Below are 20,828 nucleotides of genomic sequence, written 5' to 3' on the forward strand. Positions count from 1 at the left end.
ATGCTTTGAACTCCTGGAAATCTGGATGTATTCCTTATATTAAAGATAGACATCTGTAAAGAACCTGAACTTTCCAGTAGTACCATCTTGATTGGAAAGATGCTCTGAATTAGTAGTTTCCATGTGCAGGCCTGCAGTATGCTTTTCACTTAGCTGTTCTACTTTTTGACTGTACATTAATGGCTCTGATAAAAAAAATTTTGTACATTTCAAAGGGATTTTTAAAGCATAGTTCTTATTTTTTCCTTTAGGTACGAAATTCATCTACGCTTCTTTTTAGTGCTCTGATTACGAGAATTTTTGGAGTTAAAAGAGGGAAAGATGAAAATTCCAAAAAAAATAGGTAAGCTTCACTTTGTATCAGTTTTAAGTTTGCGAAACATGACCTTAGCCAACAGCAATTGGAAAATGTTCCTTGCTTTAGGGATATATTTTAATAACGATGTTACAAGAACATCTAGCTGTACTTAAACTATGCTGCCAAGGAGTGAGTGGTAGGGCCAAAAATATCTGCTGTTCAATACAGAGTTAATTTGGACTCGTGTGCAGTTTCACAGGAGTGGAATGTTGCTGAAAGGTTTTGCTACCAGTGGCTCTTCCAAAAGCCCAGTGTCTCTCATGGTCACAAAATAGACCTATTGCTCTTGAGAGCAAAGAGAAAGGGGGTAAAAGAGAAGTGGGACAGTGGTTACACGTATGTTTACTTCCTTCTAGAGCAGGTCTGGAGGTAATTTCACCCCTGTGTTTGAGATGTTCCCCTTCAATCTTACACTGTAGAACACTGTCATGTCTCTTTCTTCCAAGCTCCCAAAATTGCAGCTTGCAGAGCCATTTCTCTTCCAAGAAGAGAAATGCCGTTGGATTCTGTAGTCCCGCTTCAAATCCCTTACTATTTCACTTTATGTAACACCCGTCCTCCTCTGGCTCTTAAAATTCCCCAGCCCTGAGCATTCTGGTTTCTTTGCACCCTCTAGTTAGTGCACAAGGACCCCCATGTTTTCTTTGGCCTGCAGCCCCTTGCTTTAGCTTTTTCAGCAAATGAAGCATGTCCATGCCCTGTGCTCCTTAACTGAGGTTTCTGCTCTAGGAGGAATGTGAAAATAACCCTGTATGTAGAATAAACTCATTAAAAAATATACCTGGGTAAGCTCGTGGAGCCATGGAGTGGTCACAGTATGGCTGTTATGGTAACCATTGCAGAAATTCCTAATGGATTTTCACATCACAGGCAAGGCATGCAGTTTCTGAAAGAAGGCAGTTGTTACAATTTACCTTCAAAAATTCCAGTCTTTTTATAGTGGTTCCTTACTGTTGATCCATGTAACTAATAAAATTTTCATGCATATTTTGAAAAACTAAATGTCCTGGGAGGATGCTGCTCTGTCATCTTTTAGATATTACATAGGTGCCATTTTAGCTGTGTGAAAGAATTGATTTCAGGTGCCACTTGGAAAACTTAGTTACTGTGCATGTATGAACATGAGGAAGAAATACAGGTGGGAAACTGGAGGGACATTTCCCTTAGAAAATAACTCCCCACAACAATTTGCAATGTTAGGTGCTCTAATGCATGGAATTATTCCTGTTTTGTCATAAACCCAAGTCACTTCTAAATTAACTCCTGTATCCCTCCTGAAGCCCAAGCAGAGTAATAAAAAGTATTTTTCATTTCTTGCCTTCCTACTTTGGTTTTAGAACAGCATTTAAAGTTGTCCTTTTTTTTCTTTAATTTTTATATTGAGAACTTACTGAAAGAGATAGACACCCTGCTCTTTTAAACTTGTATCCTTGGGAAAGACTTGGCACTAACTTCTCCAGTGGGGAGGCAAACTGACTTCTCAAATGCATGCAGTGTGATAATCTGTGGAATCTGAGACTTCTGTTTGTGAAGCTTCAGAAAGTAATGGATTTGAGCATCTGTTGGAGATGGGAGATGCCAGAACGAAGGAAAGGCATCTTTTATGTAGCTGAATTAAATTTATTAATGATAGTGTTAATTTCTCTGCATTCATTTTGACCAAAAGATGTTAGAGCTGGGCTGGCTTTCTTTTCTTCATCTGTTCATCAGATTTGCATTAAACATTGCATGTAGTCACTTCTACTGTTTTCCATGTGTGCTTGTCAAAACCGTGACACGGGGATTGGGAAGACACTTCTTAAGAAAGGTCAGTGAGATACAGGAGGTGTGAAAACAGGCAGAGATTTGATTTGTAGCTCCTGTCTCTGCAGGAGAACCCCACAGGTGGGGGTACAAGGTGGGTTGTGTTTGGGAAGAGAGGTTTGTGTGGTTTGGCACCACGAGGTGTCACCGTTGCTGCGCAGCTCCCACATCCTCGGGTGTAGCTGCGCTTCGGTGCTTCTCTTTGGGAGCTTTAAACTCAAGGAGTGTTTTGCTGGAACAGAATTCATATATTAAAACAAAGTAATTTTTTTCCCAGTTCTAAATCTGGCAACTTCCAAAGCACTGGCATTTTAGCAACTTGGATCTCTAGGAGCTTTTTGTGAAAGTCACCTGGGTTTGAGCTGCTTGTTCTGTTGCCTTGAGGATGTTCTTGTTTGCATTAAGGGACAGTCTGTCCACAGACCAAGTCTCCCATTAGGACGCTGCTTAGGTTTCCAGTTTACCTGATTTTAGATTAGGAGGTTAAATCAGTCACTTTTGTGTCAGCACGGCGTTAGGTTATTGCTGGGCTATTCTGGGCATCTCTAAAAATGGATGGACTTTCTGACTGGTTTCTCAAGAAGAGTTCCTATGACTCTGAAAGAATTGGGGTGCTGGAGAGTTTGTGTAGTCTTTAAGAAGGAAGCTTTGGAACATGAAGTAATGGTTCATCTTTTTAATTTTAGCATGGACAAAAAAAAAGATGAGTTGGAAAATTAATATGTGAAGAGTAACAACTGTGAGTCTTGCAAGCAGAAGAGAGAGGAGTTGTGTGAAGACTGTTTACATGGTCCATGCAACTACGCATGTTGTGCTTTCTCTTCTAGTGAAAATAAAGTTAGAACTCTTCTCTGGCTTTTGTCTTTCTGAGAAAGACTGTATCAAAACTTCTAATGCTGCCACAAGTGTGTGTGTAAGTGTCTGTATATAGATCTATGTGTGTGTATTTGGCTAAATGATGTTCTGAATTTCAGAGAATTTACATTTGAAAAATGGCCCAGTTAACACTTACTTATAGAAGGTTTAGTTTAGGTTTTATATACTTGATTTGGGAATACAATTTTCTTAAATGCTATGATAATTTAAATTCTACAAGACTTGGAATGGAATTCTAGCCACATAAATTCAGAGTCCAGAGGAAGGTGGGAAAGAAGTCTTTGCACTGTGCCCATTGATACTTGGTTACAGAAAGTGTGTTCTGTGTAGATACATCATGGTGTACTTTAGAGGAAATGCCCCCCCTTCTTCCAGCCCTTCACAGCACAGGTGTTTATGTTGGTGCAGTCAGTCACTTCATACTTGCTGTGTCTGCATCCTGACTTGCCTGGCTAAGGTGGGATCAGCTGCGAGCTGTTCCCCAGTCCCACTGCTGTTCAGCACTTGAACTGTGCTCTGGGATCTGCCCTCCACCCAGGCAGGGACTCAGGAGAGGGTCCCAGCTTCCAGGCACATCATCCCACTGGCTGCTCTGGCGTCGTAGAATGACGTCAGTTGGAAGGGATCTGAAAGAACATCTCGTTCCAGTGCCCCTGCCATGGAAAGGGACACCTTGCATTAGACCAGATGGCTCAAAGCCCCATCCAACCTGGCCTTGAACACTTCCAGGGACAGGGCATCCATAAATTCTCTGGGCAGCCTGTTCCAGTGCTTCACAGTAAAGAATTTCTTCCTAATATCTGATCTAATCCTGCTCTCTGTCAATTGAAAGACATTCTCTCTCGGCCTATCCCTACATGCCCTTATAAAAAGTTCCTCTACAGCTCTCCTGGAGGCACCACCCTGAGGATCCTGTTGAAGACCTGAGCACTGGGCTTGGTTTAATGCAAATTGATTGAATAGGACTTTGGACAGCAATGAGTTCTGTAGGCCAATGAGTTTTTTCTCTCCTTTTTTGGTTAAATAGCTACTTCTTTTTTTCTTGTGCAGTCAGTTTGCAATGTAGATTTTTTCATTCCATGCACTTTTCAAGAAGCCCGGGTTGTAGTGTGTGCTTCATAGTTCTGTTTCTTTCATGGTCATTTCTTTTTCGTCTTAGCTAGAGTTTGCAAATCATCTAAAGTAGAGTTTTGCTGTACTTGATTGTAGGTTCCAATGTCACATGAAAAATTAGGATGTCTTGAGGTGAAGGTATATATATTATGATAGCTAATGCAGACCTGAAAATCAAAATGAAAATGAGAGTAACTTATGTGTACAGTCAACTGAAATTAATTTTGAAATGTAATTAAATTTCTCGTCATAGAGGAATTATCTTCTGTTCAGAGGAGTTACAGTAAAAATAGTGGTACTTCAATCTAAATTCTTACACAGACACATATATGTGTGTCTGTATATACACTGCATATGTGCAATATTTACTGTAGTGGAGTGCAGTAGTCTGTAGACATCCAGTGCTACACACACACATATGTATATATGTCGGATACCTTTTTGGTCTGTAGTACAATGCTAATTAAAGCTGTTACTGCTTGTTGATGAACAAGATACTTGTCATCAGACATTTGATGAGACTCTTCTTATAAAATTCCTGGTATTTCAGGCTTTTTTTTTTTTTCTTTTATCACCCCCCCTACCCCAAAGGATAAGCATGATCAGGAATTGCCTTTGAGGCAATTTGCCATTTGACTTAGAACAAGCTTCAGTCTTTAGGGTAATAAAGGATCGTCCTGGTTTATCTGAAATTTTTTGATTTGGAATAAAAGTGTTGTAGAGTCCTGAGAAAGAGTGACCAATGGCCTCAGGTAGAATCTGAGCTTCAAAGAAAGAGTGGGAACTGGGGAGAATTCCCTCTGCGTCTCACCTTGATGGAGGAGTTTTCAAGAAGGGAAATCTTCAACTCCTTGATTAAAAAACAGGGTTTTAAGCAAGGCCGAAATGGTATAGTGCAGCCTCATGATTTTTACATTTCATAACTGGTGTATATATGTATGTATATATGTATGTATTTGCATTTTGGGAGGAGGGAAGCTCCTATGTATTTATAGTGTAGTGATGGGATAATGTATATGCAGAACAATACTTAGCTGTCAACATAGATTTTCATGCTGCTTGGAATTTGAGTATGAGTGCTGCCATGTTTTCAGTGTTGGTTTAGAGCTATTTGAAAAGAAAGAGAACTTTTATTGCTATCTACATAATACCTTGTCTTTATTTTCATTTATAGCTGTCAGTAGATGTTGACTTCAAACTCTGGAAAAGGGGAACTTATCTTTTTAATTACAATAAGATGACAACTATGTAGATGTTAACAGGTTATGAAGATGCTCTGCTGGCTGTGAGGCAGTCAACATGCATGACTGCTCTCTGCTTTCCTTGTTTTTATTGCAAGTTGAGTGTTCAGCACTTCTCAGTTAAGTGGTTGCTTGCACACTTGAAGGTCACTGAGTAAAATCAAATTACTTCTAAAAACACTTATATTGGTTTATTTTTTCTCCTAAATTGTATGCTTTTTCTTTAACATTAAGGTTTTTAAGACCATAATCACTTTTAACACTGTGAAAAGTTAGAGGAAAACACTAGAAAGTGAATGTTCTAATGCAAACCTCTCTTTTCATAACATTATCCCTAAATTAAATGAGTCTGATATTATCTTCCTTTTCTCTAAGCTACTATTGAGATGTAGCTTAAAATACACAGACTACATCGGAAGTACGTGATTCCTGTTAAATATTCCACTCCTGGCAGGCTAACACTTCCAGTATTTCCAACTTAGCAGCTGAAAAGTCTGTCTGACATCAGTCATGTTTTGTCAGTGTTAACAGCAAGCTTATTAGACATTTTCAGCAGATCACCACTTGCAGGATGGGTCTGTGTTGCCCACAGAGGAGTGGCCAGTCCTATTTTGGGATAAGCCGAAATAAACATTAGTGGTGCTGATGTAGTCAGGCTGTTAGTGGCACATCAGTGTCATAAAATGGGGTAGCCCTTAGGTGAGTTTCCTGGAGGGGATGCTCACAGTTACTCCGGCCCGTAAACACTCAGTGCTGACTTGGGGATGCACCAGTGGCAGAATTCCCATGTGCCGGCTGAGGTGCAGCTCCCTGTGAGAGGATGGGAACCACCACGGCCATGGTTCCAGGAATGCTGAGCCTCTTGTGCCTGCTCCAGCAGGGATATGCATGTACAGCTTGATTCACGAAACCGGCCTCACTGAGCCCTGTGCCTCTTGGACTGCATGCTGTGGAAGCGTTGGGATTGCTTTATCTTGGATCTTGTGCGTGATTCCCTAGTGGATTTTCTCTGGCAGCTTTGGCCTGTTGCAGCTCTTCTGTTGAAATACTCTGTCAGTGACAGTGAGGTTTCATGAGGTGACCGAGCCATTTCAGTGCCTCTGGTGCTTTTCCTCTGGCTCCTTCTGTGTCACCTTTTGCAGACTGTTCCCTCCATGCCACTTCAGTTGTTCCGGTGAATGGTTTCAAAGTAGTTATCAAGGATTTGTTGCAGTACATTGCCTTGTGAGGGGGTTGTTTTTGTTAAGAAAAAAAATCTATTCCCCTTCTGTGTGCCAAAAATAGGCCACATTTATTTTGTTGAACTTTTTTGTTTTTAATACGCTGGCTCTCTTTTTTATTGACTTTGACAGATTTAGAAGAATTAATCTTAGAACTGTCTCAAGAAAACATGCAAAAGTTCAGGATGACTCAGATAACCATTATGGCTTTTGCTGATTAATAGTTCAATAACAATATGCTTGTTTAAACATTATTTTGAACAGGCTCCCTAAATGCCTTTATAACAAGAATAATGATGATAAGGTGCTATTAACTTGTAAGTTGAAGGTAAAATTTATGAAAGTTTTGTGCAGAAACAGAAAGAAATTGAAAACAAGCTCCTAAACAAATGTTTCCCTCTGTGTTACTGCTTCAGTTACTCTTGTTTGTTTTATAGGTCTAAACTAAAACTCTAAAATCCCCTGTAGCAGAAAATAGGGATTGTTCTTCTTGAGGCTGAGGATGCTCTTTGTCTTTATGGTATCTGCTGGTTTTAGGAACAGTGTGTGTTTTTCATAAAATGCCTAAAATCTACAGAACCATTTTTACTTCAAAATTTTATCTTGTCTATACAGAGTCAGAAAAGAAATAACCCACATAAATCCCAGTCACATTTCTGGGGTCTAAAACACACTTAAATCACTGGTGTGCAAATGTGTATCTCTCGTCTCCTGAACAGGGAGTATCTTCATAACATCCTGTCTTAAGTCAGCACCAGAAAATGGAAAGATGAACTTGGTAAAGTGATCTGAATGAAAGTTTACCCAAAATGAAACATCCTAAAAATATATATGCTGGCCCAAGGTAACTCCAGTTCATTCGTTTGAAATAAATTAGGGGCAGAATGTTAATGTTTGTTTCTACCAAGTGAGTAAAATGCATTCCATGAAACAAAAACTAATGTAAACTAGCCACACAAGTAGGTAATTTAGTTTCTGCTGTAGTGTTAAAAGTTTTCGTTAGTATGAATAGAGGTAATTATTCTATTTTGATCCATGCATAATGTACCTATCCCTTATTCATTACCTTCACTATACTAAATAAAAAGCTGCTACTCTTCACAATATTCCCAGAGAGAAAGTGTGGATTATTGAAGTTGAAATTCACAATGCTAAATTCGTAGTAAGAGATTAAAGATAATAGTGTTATAAGCAGTGGTTGAACAAAATTCTTGGAGACTTCCTAGATATATATGCATATCTCAATTTCAGTTACATTTATGTGCATACATTTGTATGTACATACACACATATGCACAGTTCAGTGTCCTAAAAAAAGTTCGTTAAAAGTAATTATTTATAATTATTTTAAACTCAGTTTTAGACATAGTTTTATGTACATGTATGTACATAAAAGTACATTTGTCTGTGTATATCAAAGTTGAGTGGTGATTAGTGTGTTGATGTAGGCGCCAGGTTGTATCTGTGATGTTGGGTTTAAGTGGTGTTCCCCTGGTTTTATTCTGAGCCCATTGTATGCATGCTTCTCTATCTAGTATTGCAGCAGAAGTGCTCTTCACAAGTTATTTTATTGAACTGTGTGTTGCATAATTACTCCTCTTAAGTCACACTTTTCCTGATGTATTTGTTCCATGCAGGTGCTCTTTTCCACACCTGATCACACAGAGAGTGTAATAAATAGCAAAACAAGAGGTATAAATAAACTTGTGCTTAAGAGATCAAAGCAAACCAGACCATGCAGTCCTTTGGAAATCTTGGCTAGCTCTCTTGTAAATAAAAGTGCTTCTAAAGCAGAAGGTATTTAACTACTGTATTTATACAGGTTTTGATTGGCAGTTCAGTTATTAACCTCATAAAAACACAGCAATGTAAACTAGTAAGAATGTTTATTCTAGCACTTCTATCTGAAGGAGAATGGAAACCAAGATATAGTGGCATATTCTTAGTTCCTTTTAAGTATTTATTTTAGGTCTGTGTAGCATAAAGGAATGTTTTTTCATGTCAGTGAACTTAAGCTATTTTGCTTACTGTTCTGGGATTTAAGTATTTTCTAATTACTAACAAAACAAATGTTAGATTTATTGAAGGTACAGAGTTACCATATCTTTATTAAAAGTTCAAACCCCACATCTATAATGATTCTTCTTTCCCCTTCATACTGTTTTCCTTTTCATGCAGGGTAAAAATGAAATCTGAATTGGTTTTTGTAACTGATTTGATGGGGTTACAGAAAAGTTGTGCCTTTTTGTCACGGAAGAGGTGTCCTGTATCATGTTATGGCTAGAAAAACAAGTATGCAATAATCTTCCATATCCTTGCTCTTGGGCTTATTAGCCAATGCATTACACCAGGGTTTTGTACAGTTGTTTTTTCCGGGCTTCATTGTGGCCTCCCACAAAATTACATGGCTGTTTTGCCTTCTATGGCAGCACTAAAATTCTCTTATGCATGTGAAATGTTTTATTGAGAGCAGTTTGTCATGAGTCCTGAGACAGTATGTGATTTCATGAATTTAACTCTTATGTATATTCTTTAAAACAAAATTATCTGAGGCAAATTAAAATTTGTATATGATCTCTATTTCTTAGGGAACTTGCCTGTTGCTATTGTCTCTGTCTCTTAGTAATAATAGTGTTGGTTCTCTGGTGGTCATCCAGAGGGACTGATAATCAAGAGCTTTCATAAACATATACTACTTCTGAAATAAAATTTTAAGTGGTTATTTTTATTTCTACATCAAGCTAGTATTTTAAATGCTAGCGTACAATGTGGCAAAAATAATAGTTCATGCTGAATTAAAGACTGAGTTACTAACTTAATAAAAACTGTTAAATCTCAAGAATTTTGTTCTGAGCAGGATTTATTGTTTACTGTACTTGCAGTGGCTTGTGATGGGCAGCAAATGCAGGAAGATGAGAAAAATATTGATCTTTTAAGAAGGCAATGTTAAAACCAGGGTGGCAGAGTGGGAACTAGCCAAATGGAACCGTACAAACTGTAAAGGGATCTTTGTCCCGTTTCCTTGATTCCCATTGAAAGTATGACTTCATCAGGTCAGCAGTGTTCTTCAGATGAGTTAAAACTTCCAAAGATTCAAGGGCATTTCATAACTATTCTGAGTAACATGTTGCAGTGCTTCATTCCCCTTGCCCACTTTAAAATTCCAAGCTATGATTTGTGACTGCTGGTCCTTTCTCTACTCTGCAGCTACTGCAAGGAGATTATTAGTTTTCTAGTCTTTGATTCCTTCAAGTGGTTGTAGGCTGCTGTTAGATCTGCCCTGGAACTCCTCTTTGTCAGACAGAACAAACCTGGCTCCTTCAGCTTCTTCTTACAGGGTATGTGCTATAGGCCGTGTCCCTCTGGGCAGCAGCTGTTTGCTGGACCCTCTCTTGTGTGTTCTAATCTCTTCTGATCTTGGCAACCCGGAATGCGATGGAGGATTCCATGTGCTGCCTCACTGATCTGCTGCTGCATTTGTCCTAATGAATGCAGTCCCACATGTGGTTTGCCCTGTTTGCAGTGAGGATGTGCCCGTGGCTCACACTGAGCTTGGCATCCACTGTAACCCATATATTTTTTCTCTTGGGGCTGTTGGTTTCTGAGCCAGTTGGTTTTCAGTCTGTGCTGATGCTCAGGATTATTTATCCCAGCTGCAAAATCTGTAGTTTTATGAATCGTTCTCCTTGCTACCAGTTTTCAGTGATTTAAAATGTTACATATTTGCTTTCGTAGTTGTATAATATTATGCTGTTTTGCTGTGTTCTAAAATACAAGATAAAAAGTATCCTTTGATTAAAATACAGTAAATTCTTTGAGTTTTGCTTCCTCTGTAGTTAGGACATTTTCTGTTTTCTGTACCTTTATTGCTGTTACTCATCCTGTCACAGCATGCAGATGTGATTGTCATATAATGTAGTCCTATTAAAGGACCAAAAAACAAATGTAATTCTTAAAGCATGTCTGAATTAGCTTTGGTCTTTACTATAACCTCAGCATAAATCAATCTGACATACATTTTTTCTTGGTGTTTTTTGTGTAGTTGAAAAAAAAAAAAAGTTTCCCATTTATTTTGAGTTATGCTTTTGAAATCTATCTTTGTTAGCAGGGAAATATGCTTCCTATAATTTGAGTCAGCTTCTAACTGTTTAATAAGTGATAAGGGTCGGGGAAAGAACATGAATGTTAAAATAGGCAACTAAAACCTAGTCTAGTCAGGTTAGCCTACTTTAGTTGCATTGTGGGATTTTTTCATAATTCAGTGGCATCAGAAGAAGCAAATATGTAAAATGTATATTGTCTGTATAAATCTGTCATTTTGAATGACAGTTCTGCCAAAGTCTGTCCTGGTTTTCAAGTTCTTTCAGCAGCAGTTGTCCGTGCAGTGCCAGGAGTAAGTTGGGTTCTGTTTCTGCATTGCTGCTCTTTAACATAAGGGATCATCTGAGATGTGGCTAATGATTCCAATGTAAGGATTGGTATAACACGAGTAGATTTTACAGGAGACAAATATATTTCTGTAGTTTCATTAAAACAGTATTCTTGTCCTTATGTCTCTAAGTGTGTCTTGTCTATATTTTTTTTCATATTGCAGTTCTATTTTTCTTTTAAATATAGTGTTATTTTTCCCTGTGAAATATCTGACCATGCATTTGTCAGCTGACATGAGATGTTAGCAATGTTTATATTTCAAAAAGAACACCAGGAACCTTTGCTGCCCTCAGAAAGTTGTCTCCAAATCTCACCTATGTTATACTCAAGTATGAACGTATTTGCTGCAAATGTTATTTAACATGTCAGTGACTAAAAACAGCCTACAAGGTTATAGAGCTTTGTTCTTCTGAAAAATAAATGAAAGAACAGAAGCAGGTAATCTCTGACACATGTCACAGTAAAATGATATGTATGCCCCAGTGTCACAGCAGAATTTTAATCTCCTGGAGTGTTCTCTTAAGTGTACAGCACAGTTTTAAAAAGAACACTGCAACATCCATGGTTTTATTCTGAAAAGTATTTTTTAAATGCAGTTAAATAATGCACCCACTTGTTATGTATAAAGGTGGAAGATTTCATTAGAAAGACATTAGTTATGTAAACATAGATGTTAACCCTTGCGTTGTGTTGCATCAAGTTGCTACTGAGACAAACACAATGTGCAATTGCTGGAGATGTCACAGTTTTCATCAGCATTTATGAATTGGTTCTAGAAGTTTGATGGTTATTGATACCTCCACAAGGAAAGTGCATGAAGTGAAAACTTTAAAGTACATATTTTTTGGCTTAATTTAAGCCATTCCAGTGATAAAATGAAAAGTGATAAAGCCAAAGAACTGGTGGTAAATGAATGGAAGAACTGCTGACACTCAGGAGTGTAATAAGGGCTTCTGGGTTAGGTTATTTTGGAAAAAAGTAAAACTGATTTTTGCATATTTTCTGAAGAAGCATTATCAACACTCTAAACTGTGTATTATGTTTAAACCAGACTTTTCCTTGAAGTTTTATCGATTTACAGTCTACTTTGAGTTTCCTTCTCTTTTTTTTTTTAAATTTTTACTCCTATCACTAGTTGGTTTTTTGTAACTCAGCTGTGATTCAGTTGTTTCCCACATGCTTATTGCCAGCTATTAAATTCTGTCCTTCCTATGATCACATGCACTCAAAGTAATTTCTTGCCAATTGATATGACCTCTATATTCTGTGAAAGATTTTTCTTTCCCCCTGCTTTTGCCTGTTCCAGAATCTATTTAAGAGGGAGAGTTTGACTCAAGGGCGCACAGAGGAGTCTGTTAGGAGTGTGGGGTGTTAGGAGTGGTGGGTGTCACTTGATTCTGTATGGCATGGTACAGAAGATACCTCTGTATCACTGTTTCTTGTTAATGGAGCATCTTTTCAGGTGGGGAAAACTGAATGAAAATGGCAAAGAAACTCTTGTATGTCTCTACATAAACATTCTTTGCTAGTCTTTCTTCTAAATGCTAAAACATGACTGCTGTGTCTAGCCATCAAAATGAAACCTTTTGTGAATGGGCTGTACTCTGTCATCTGGCTTTTGTGCAGAATTGCTTGCATGAAAAAACATTAACGTTGTTAAACTGGAAACTCTCTGAGACGTAAATATTGCGTCTTCCTGTCTAAGTACTGCAGTATTCTGCATGCAGTTCTTCAAATCATTTCTACAAGTGAACTTAGTAGGATATGAGTGCTTCCATTAGTTTCTCTCTCAGCCTTTCTACATCAGGCATCATTTTAATTATGTACTTGAATGACGTTTTACATCAGGGAGAGGGATTTTATTGTAAGCATCATCAGCCCATTGATGAAATGAAACTTTTCTGTTTCATTACTTGCTCTCTCAGTAAATAACCTTCCACCAGTTCATTGTTCGGGTCTCAGTAATCCCGTTTGAAATTCTGGATTGTGAAATTGTGCTTCTTTGAGTTACTAACAGAAAAAAGAAAATACTATTACAGAGTCTGTGGTTGAACATACTGTCAAAGATGATCTCTGAAACAATATAAAATAGTTTCAGCTGGACATGGGGTAAAATACTAGTATCTTAAGGCTCTTCTCAGTTAATTCTCTTAAAAACACATTTTGGGGGGAGTAGATGTAAAATCTTATGATCTGCCGAATGTTTGGTTTAAGAATTTAATTATGGTAGTTCTGTTGCCAAAAATCTGTGTCTGAACTATATCAGTGACTAATGGGAAGGTAGTTATCTGTATTTTTTAATTTAAACCTATTGTTCCCTGTCAGATCTGTTGAAGAAGAAGAAGAAGAAGAAGCTTGTTTCATGAAGACCGTTGGCAGTGTCTTTTGGATTGTTTCAGCCCACATTTCCTTGATAATGTTCTTTTACAGATATGTCAGGGACTTACCTTCTTTTAAAGATAGGGGTAGCTTATTATTTGTGAAGTCTAACTCACATTTGTGTGTATATGTACATGCATGAATCTGTTTATATCACTAGCATGCATGGGACATGTCTCAAAGTGCTAGTATTGGTTTTTCAAAGGAGTATGGTTTTTGATGAAATTCATATAAAATATTTGGCTTAGTGTCATGAACAGTTTTGAAAAGCAGAACCATTATACTTTTTTGTTGTTCCAGGCTCAGTTACAGTACACAAATAATTGTGTGTACATGTTTCCAGGAGCAAAAAGCATGGTCAGCATTAAAAATGAAATAACTAATTCCTCTGTTTTATACTGTCTAGCTGTTGTGCTTCCTGCTTATTCCCAGCTGCACGTCTCCCTGTTTTGACATCTCCAAGTTGTGGATTCACATTTGGATCAATACTCTGTATTTTGAGCACCCTTTTTAATTTTGCAGCACTTCTGTTGTTGTGTCGTGTTTCTTGTTTCCCCTCTGAACTGGAGGCCCTTTAACAGTCTGCTCAGACAGTTGTGTCTCCTTTTTTCTGAAAGTGCCTGTGGACATCTTTTCTGCAGATACTGCCTATCAGTGGTTTTGATTAGGCTGCCTTCTCCCCTTAGTAAGCTCTGGAGCAGTAAACCACGTGGGAGGTTATGAAGGTTATGTAAGTTACCCACTTCAGTAGTTTTCATTTTCTTTTCCTGTCAAAAAGATTTATGAAACCATGCTAATTGCAAAGAATTTTGAGGCTTTGTAAGGATATTCAGTTCCATTATTTAATATTGATTCAAATGTGGCTGCTGAATTTTTAATACTTTAAAAATGGACCTCTTAAAAGTACTTGTGTGGTGCTACTTGTATGTAGTCGTCTCTTAAATCTCTAAGCAATGGCCATCCATTCCATAGGAAACTTGACCCCAGTTCTGTTTTTGCTTGTTGCACTCTGTAGCACAAGAGGTGGAGATGCCACAGCATTTTTGGATAGAATATTTTCTTTTTAAATTCTGAGTTCTTAATGTTTTACATAGGAAAATTCAGTAGGATGGGATAGATCCTATGTTTTGTGCTGTCTCTGGCTTTGCATCTTCAGTTTGCTGCATACTGTATGTGCAAAAAAATTGAAGTTGCTTTGAGGACAGTTAGAAGAAATTACATGGGTATCTTCTGCCTGAATAACCAGTTATTATCAGTATTGATGTCTTTAAACTTTCCTCATAAGTGCTTCAATTTATATTAATTCACAGTTTTAGTGCTTCCATGTAATTTTTTAAGCTGAAATCTTTTTTGTAGCTATAACAGCTACTGCAGATTCCTTGCTTTTAGTTCTAGCAATTCACTATATTGTATATATATTCACAGAATTTTTCTTACGTGCCTAGAGAAAGTTTCCTGTCCCTCTTAGAACATTTGTTTCCACCCAATGATCTGGTTTTGCTGTGTTTATTCTGTGGCCTGTGGCTAAGGCATGTTATGTTAGCTGAGTGCTGGAAGGAGCTGTGCTGATGCTTGCCATGTGCTCGTTGACTCGTGCGTGATTTTTTTTTGTCTGCTTATTTTTACGCACATTCAGTCTTGCCATCTCATGGTGGTGTTTTTCCAAACCTGGATCTGTCTGCTTATTGGAAGCTTTGCATTGGAGTCATGCTAACATGGAACATTTATCTTGGTTGATCTTGTGGCAAGCAAACTCTGCAGTTGGCTTTGTTTTTCTAAATGATGGCCTTTCGTTTATTTATTTTTAAAGGAAGTCTTTTTTATCTGCATACCATATATGTCTAATTAGAGCTTCCCCACGGTAACATTCAAGTGATTCTTGCTTAGATGATGCTGAATGGTTTCCTATACACCCTTTATCTGATCAAAAGGTTATAAAACAAATACAGAAGATTCCTACTTGCCTCTTTTTAGCTTGGATTGCTGCTGTTGCAGCTTGAACTGTGCTGCCTTATTAGTTCTGGCTAGGGATGAGTTCATGAGGTGTTTGTACGTGTCTCTGTTTTGAACATGGTTGCTCCATCTACACAAGCAGAAACGTGGCTTGCAGTGTCACCACTGCCATGTGCTGGAAGCCGTGCTGTGTAAAGAGGGCTAATGGAAGCTCAGAATCTTCTGCCACTGCATTTTACAAATCTTCTGTGAGTTTTTATTCTGAGGTGCTTTTTAGTCACAGCAAACTGAGCATCTGTTAGTACATGTCTATTAAGTATATTCTATTAGCTATTTAGTACATGAGCCATGCTAAAACAAATGTTGTCTTCTCTTTTTCCACCAGAATATTGTTAAAATAGTGTCAGAATTTAAGCTGTTGTATCTTTTCTTTTTAGTAGGATCGAGGGGCAAAGAGTCCTTTTTCCCAGAAAGGAGTTCATTATGTGTGCATGGTTCTTCTGCCTCTCCAGCCCCACTGTAGCCTCAGAAATCCAACAAATAAACTGATATTTTGAGTGCAACTAATCATTGCAGAATGCTAATTGTAACTCTTCTTCATTTCTGCAGAATGACAGGAAGGGAGTTTTTCTCTCGATTTCCAAGCCTTTATCCTTTCCTTCTCAAGCAGTTAGAAGTCGTAACCAATTCTTTGAACAGGTAAGATGATGTCTGAGAAAACTTTGAAATACAAAGTGAAGTGAAAAGGTTAAACTGTGTTGTGTCAAATACACACCCTAGTGCCGTTGTATACATCAGTGCTTTTTGAAATGATAACAGTTCTAATGTTTTTGCTAAGGCTTTTTTCTTTTAACTTCTGCACATTGCATTAAGTCAGATGGAACTACTGTTGAGTAATTAAGAGTTGCTGTGTTCTTGGGATCAGATGTTAAGGAACTTTTATTTTTCAGGGAAACAGAACCCGGGTGTTTAAGTGTCTCACATTTAACAATGATGCTTCCTAGCATGTTTAAGTGATGTGGGGTCATAGGCCTCATGTAACTCCACATGAACACTTCCTAGCCTGTGACACACTGACTCTGGGGAAGGTCCTTGATCTTGTTTTAAAGACTCCACAAATGGTGGCTGAGAGCTACAATTTGATCCCTGCAGATGATGCCATATGGGATGACGCTGTTACTTCCAGGTTCATGAACTTTTAAAGTAAACCAGTGCTGGCTTTGTTTTTTCTTCAAATGCTATGATATAAACTGTGGAAATTGAGCAGCTGATTTATGGGTGAGGTTCAGCTGACTGTTTAATGGGCCTAAGGTGAATACTCAGAAACAGGAGTTTCACCAGTCATTGCATGTTTTGCAGTCTCTGCTCTGAAAAAAGAGGTTGTGTATATTCTGCACAGCAGTCTACTCTACCTGATGTTATAAAAGGTGACAGTGTTGTCACTGGCAAATTTTGGGAAGTTTTTCAATTGAAAAAGATTGGAAACTGCTGTCTGAAATGTTGGCCTTGAATGCTTTTTCAGTGTGGATTAAGACTTGTCTCTTATTATTAGCTACTAAATAAATCAAAAAGCATTGATTTTAACTTGGTTTTCTGGTTGTTTTTACCATATGAATAGTAGACCCTTGGTGTCAATCACAAGAACTATTCTTTAGTAAAACGTGTTGTTTACTAAACACACATTTCCTTTCAAACTGATAAAAATACTTCTTTTAAACCACCTTTTTAAACTCAGCTCTCTCTTTCCCAGTTCATAGAGAAACATTATCTGTGCAGGTTTTTAATATTATTTAAAAATGAAGGCAGCTCACTGTGTTTGGGAATAAAGGAAGCTTGGAATAATGTGGGAAGGTAAAGACAATACAGCCATGAGTGCCTTCATTAGAGGGGTCCCCTGCAGAAGAACTGGATGCCATATTTGATCCCAGCAGAGTTTGCACTCCCATGTAATGATCAGCCTAGGATAACTCCTTGAACCAGAGATGCAGAAGGCTGTTTGTGGGGAAGAGGCTCAAGACTAGCATGAAGGAGGATGCTTTTTTCACCAAATGCTTCTTACACCTTCTTACTCAGTGAAGCTGAAGAGTTGAAAATCCATCCAAGCCTGTTCCTTTTGCTTTTAATCCTGGGAAGACTGTATCCATCTCCAATGGATGGCTCTCACTCAGCACTCAGCACAGCACCATTTGTCCCCTTTATTATAAGGTAAGGTAATTTTGTGGTGGTTTTTTATGTGATGGGAGTTCTTTTTTGAATCTTTGGAATATTTTTAATAAAATGCCTTTTTAAGCTTCTCTTCAGTTTTAATTCTTAAAGGAAAAACTGGTATTTATTGGTTGGAATTTCCTATATTATTAATACTTGTCTTGGAGAATTAGAAGGAGTATCCACTTATGCAAACCATTATATGACTTGTTTGTAAGTCTTCATCTGTAAATGCTGTATGGCTTCACTGCTGCCACTTAGAGGGTAGATGAAAACTGATGAGCTTGAGAGATTTTAGCAATGCCAGATTTGCTATATGAGCTTCTGATGGGTTTTTTCAGTCCTCCAGAATGACTGTAACACATCAGTGTAATGACTAACATAGATTCGTAGATGTATGTATGTATCTCTCTCCGTATCTGTCCATGAATATAGGTAGCTAGCTAAAGATATGGATCTGTCCTTCATCGAATATGTTTCTGAGACAACTTTTCAAATATTTATACAGTGTAACTTTCATTTGTATGGTGGTTACAAGAAGGTATTCAGCAGATATTTTGCTACTCTCTATGCCTCCGGTTTGGGAGCCTCATAAAGAAATCAGGGCTGTGGTGGGTGAGGAGAAATGTATTTGAGAAAAGTCTTGCTATCTGTGTGAAAGCTTCAGTGCAGTAGGGTGAGAAACTTCTGTGCTTAGTCTTGCTCCTCTAGTAGTGAAACAAGACAAAGTTGTTGTTATCCTAAGGTTTTCCAATTTTTATTTTATCCTACTGTTTATGTTAGAAAATAGCATCTCTATCTGCTTATTTTTCACAGCAGATACAATGTATGTCTTGCCTTTTATGATGGTTTTGAATTTTTAAGAATAAATACTAATTATTGTTTTTTCTGAAAGGGAAAAACCTGTAGTGGGAGTTTTTAAATGCACTGTATTTAACAATTAAATGTTTGGCCTTCTGCCACATCTGAATCTTAAATTCTTTTGGGTAAATGTTTAAAACTATTTGTTACATCATTAATCTGCTCTGTTTCGATGCCTTTATCAATGCACTGGAGAATGCTTGTTTTTTTTACACATAGTGTTTCATTTTGGTTATCACTAATAGATTAACTTTTTATAAGCTTTTGGTTGCAGCCTTTCAGTTTTGTCCTTGTTTCTATTATGATCACTACTTTTTGCAAGGTACATACACCAGCAAAATAACTTTTCACACTTAGTTAGCTTGTTATCTTGAGGTTACTTAAATTCCTTCAGAAGATGTGGGGAGAGAATCCCAATAAAATCTTTCAAGAAGCTGGAAGATTTAAGAGACCTGTACTGTTGGACCTACTTTTCCTTTAAATGTGTTCCTAAAGTAGAATGATGCAGCAGATAAAGATGATGTTTTCTGCATTTCCTTCCCATTGATTTTGGCAGTAAATGCTGTGGGTGCAGGTATAAAACTAGCATAAAATTACTACGTATTTATGACAAAAATATGTGTGTGGGTGTAAAGAGATGCATTTTCTGTCTGGTTACTTAGCAAAGTATTAGAATTTTTATGGTTGCCAGGGGACAATACCAAGGATTCTGCAGGGGTAAATGTATTTATAATATACCTCAGTGTGTTGTTACTGGCTGTACTTCTGTCTACAGTTCTTACATCCTTGTTCTTTGAATGCCATGCCTATTTTCTGTTCATTCTGACTGTATTTGTCAGAATATACAGGGATAATTTATCTTGGTAAAACAAATACGTTGCTATTTTCCCTTCTATTTCCTTTCCTATTTTTCATTCTACAATAACAAATGTACAAAAATAAAATTGTTTCCTCTTCATTTGGTTGTTCTTTAGGAGGTGGTAATGAAGGTTGTTGTGAAGTAACCACTTTGAGAGGATCAAAGAGAAGGTCTGGTGCCAAAGGCCCTGTGCACCAAGTCATTAAATTGTATATATAAACTGTTTCTTTGAATTGCTCAGTCAGTGTTGCATTCTATAGCATCTGCATACACGTATAATCACGTGGTAGTCCAGTGCAGTTAGAACATGTAATTGCCCTGCCATACTTTTTACCATGAGGTTTTTGTTTGACATGGGTACCAGTGTCCAGGAAGGATACAGCCATGCAGGCAGCAAAGAGGAAGGGTGAATGTGACCCACGACTGGTCTTGCAGGGCTGAGCCCGCAGTGAAGTGGTGTGTGTTTGTTGCACTGAGAAGATGAACAGAGTATTGTGTTTGCAAGCGGATGAGCAGTTCTGTGTACAAAACTGGGCTGAGCAGAAAGAATCCAAGTTGGGCTTTTGAAGAGCGTCACTTAAGCTCGAGTGGAATTTTCCATCTAGTGGGAGTAGAGCTGTGGTTGCTCTGACTGTGCCGAGATGAATTGCACAATATGAGCAGGATTAAATGCTGCAAGGACAAATCTCAATCTCTGAGCACATAGTTGTTACTCCTTGTTGAACTAGGACATTTGATTACCTATCTGCAGTTCTATAAAGCTATTTTTCCCCCTGCAGATGTTTTATTTGGAACACTTTGATTCACAACTTATTACCTCACTTTCTATTTTTTTTAAAGAGCTAGGTAGGTCTGTTTTAATGGTTACTTTCTAAGATGAAAGAATGTACAGCATGTTTTTAATTAACAAGGGAGCTAATCAGGAGGTAATGTTTTAAGTATGAAACAAAAACATAACCTCCCTTTTGCCTCCCTCTCCCTTTTTCAAAGACCTGTAATCTCTTCAGAATGATCTAGAATTGAGTTACCTTATGTCTTTTTGTACCATGGCATTGACAGAATGTTTGTTTAGTGTTAAATGTTCTGGGCTGAATGCTCTGAAGGAGTAAAATGGGTATTGCTTTATTAACTTGGATGCTTTTTCACTACTTGGAGTCTAGCTCTATTTAAGAGTGTGACTTCTTAATATTTTAGAAAGTTTTTTTAAAAATTAAAATGTCAAACAATGTAAGGTTTTAAAACCTTGTTGGATGTATGTGCCTTGGCTTCCCCTTGACAGAACTTAATTCTTCATGAAATTTCCCTTTTAAAACTTCAGCAAATAGACAGATTTCGAAGCAGTGCTGCTTCTAGGGTGTATTATGTTGCAAGAAATGTGAACATCTTTCCATGAAATTAACACAGTTGTGAAAGAGGCACTGTTTTCTTGGGCAGAATTTTGTAACTTGCATCTTCATGCAAAATGGAAGAGCCAAATGCTGAAGTCCCGTGGTGCTGTTTCCAGTCAGGGACCCAGGGTAGGTGGCAGT

At 37.8% G+C, this 20,828-nt stretch overlaps 1 protein-coding gene across 1 annotated transcript in view; it reads left to right on the forward strand.

Moving 5' to 3' along the window:
- THADA (THADA armadillo repeat containing) overlaps nucleotides 1-20,828 on the forward strand; it is a 161,268-nt gene that overhangs the window by 40,004 nt on the left and 100,436 nt on the right. The window contains 3 exon segments of the mRNA XM_032102842.1: nucleotides 252-343; nucleotides 15,984-16,073; nucleotides 17,448-17,579. Of these exon segments, the coding sequence (XP_031958733.1) occupies nucleotides 252-343; nucleotides 15,984-16,073; nucleotides 17,448-17,579 (314 nt within the window).

This window comes from Corvus moneduloides, chromosome 3 (genome assembly GCF_009650955.1).
Source record: "Corvus moneduloides isolate bCorMon1 chromosome 3, bCorMon1.pri, whole genome shotgun sequence".
Classification (NCBI taxonomy): Eukaryota; Metazoa; Chordata; class Aves; order Passeriformes; family Corvidae; genus Corvus; species Corvus moneduloides.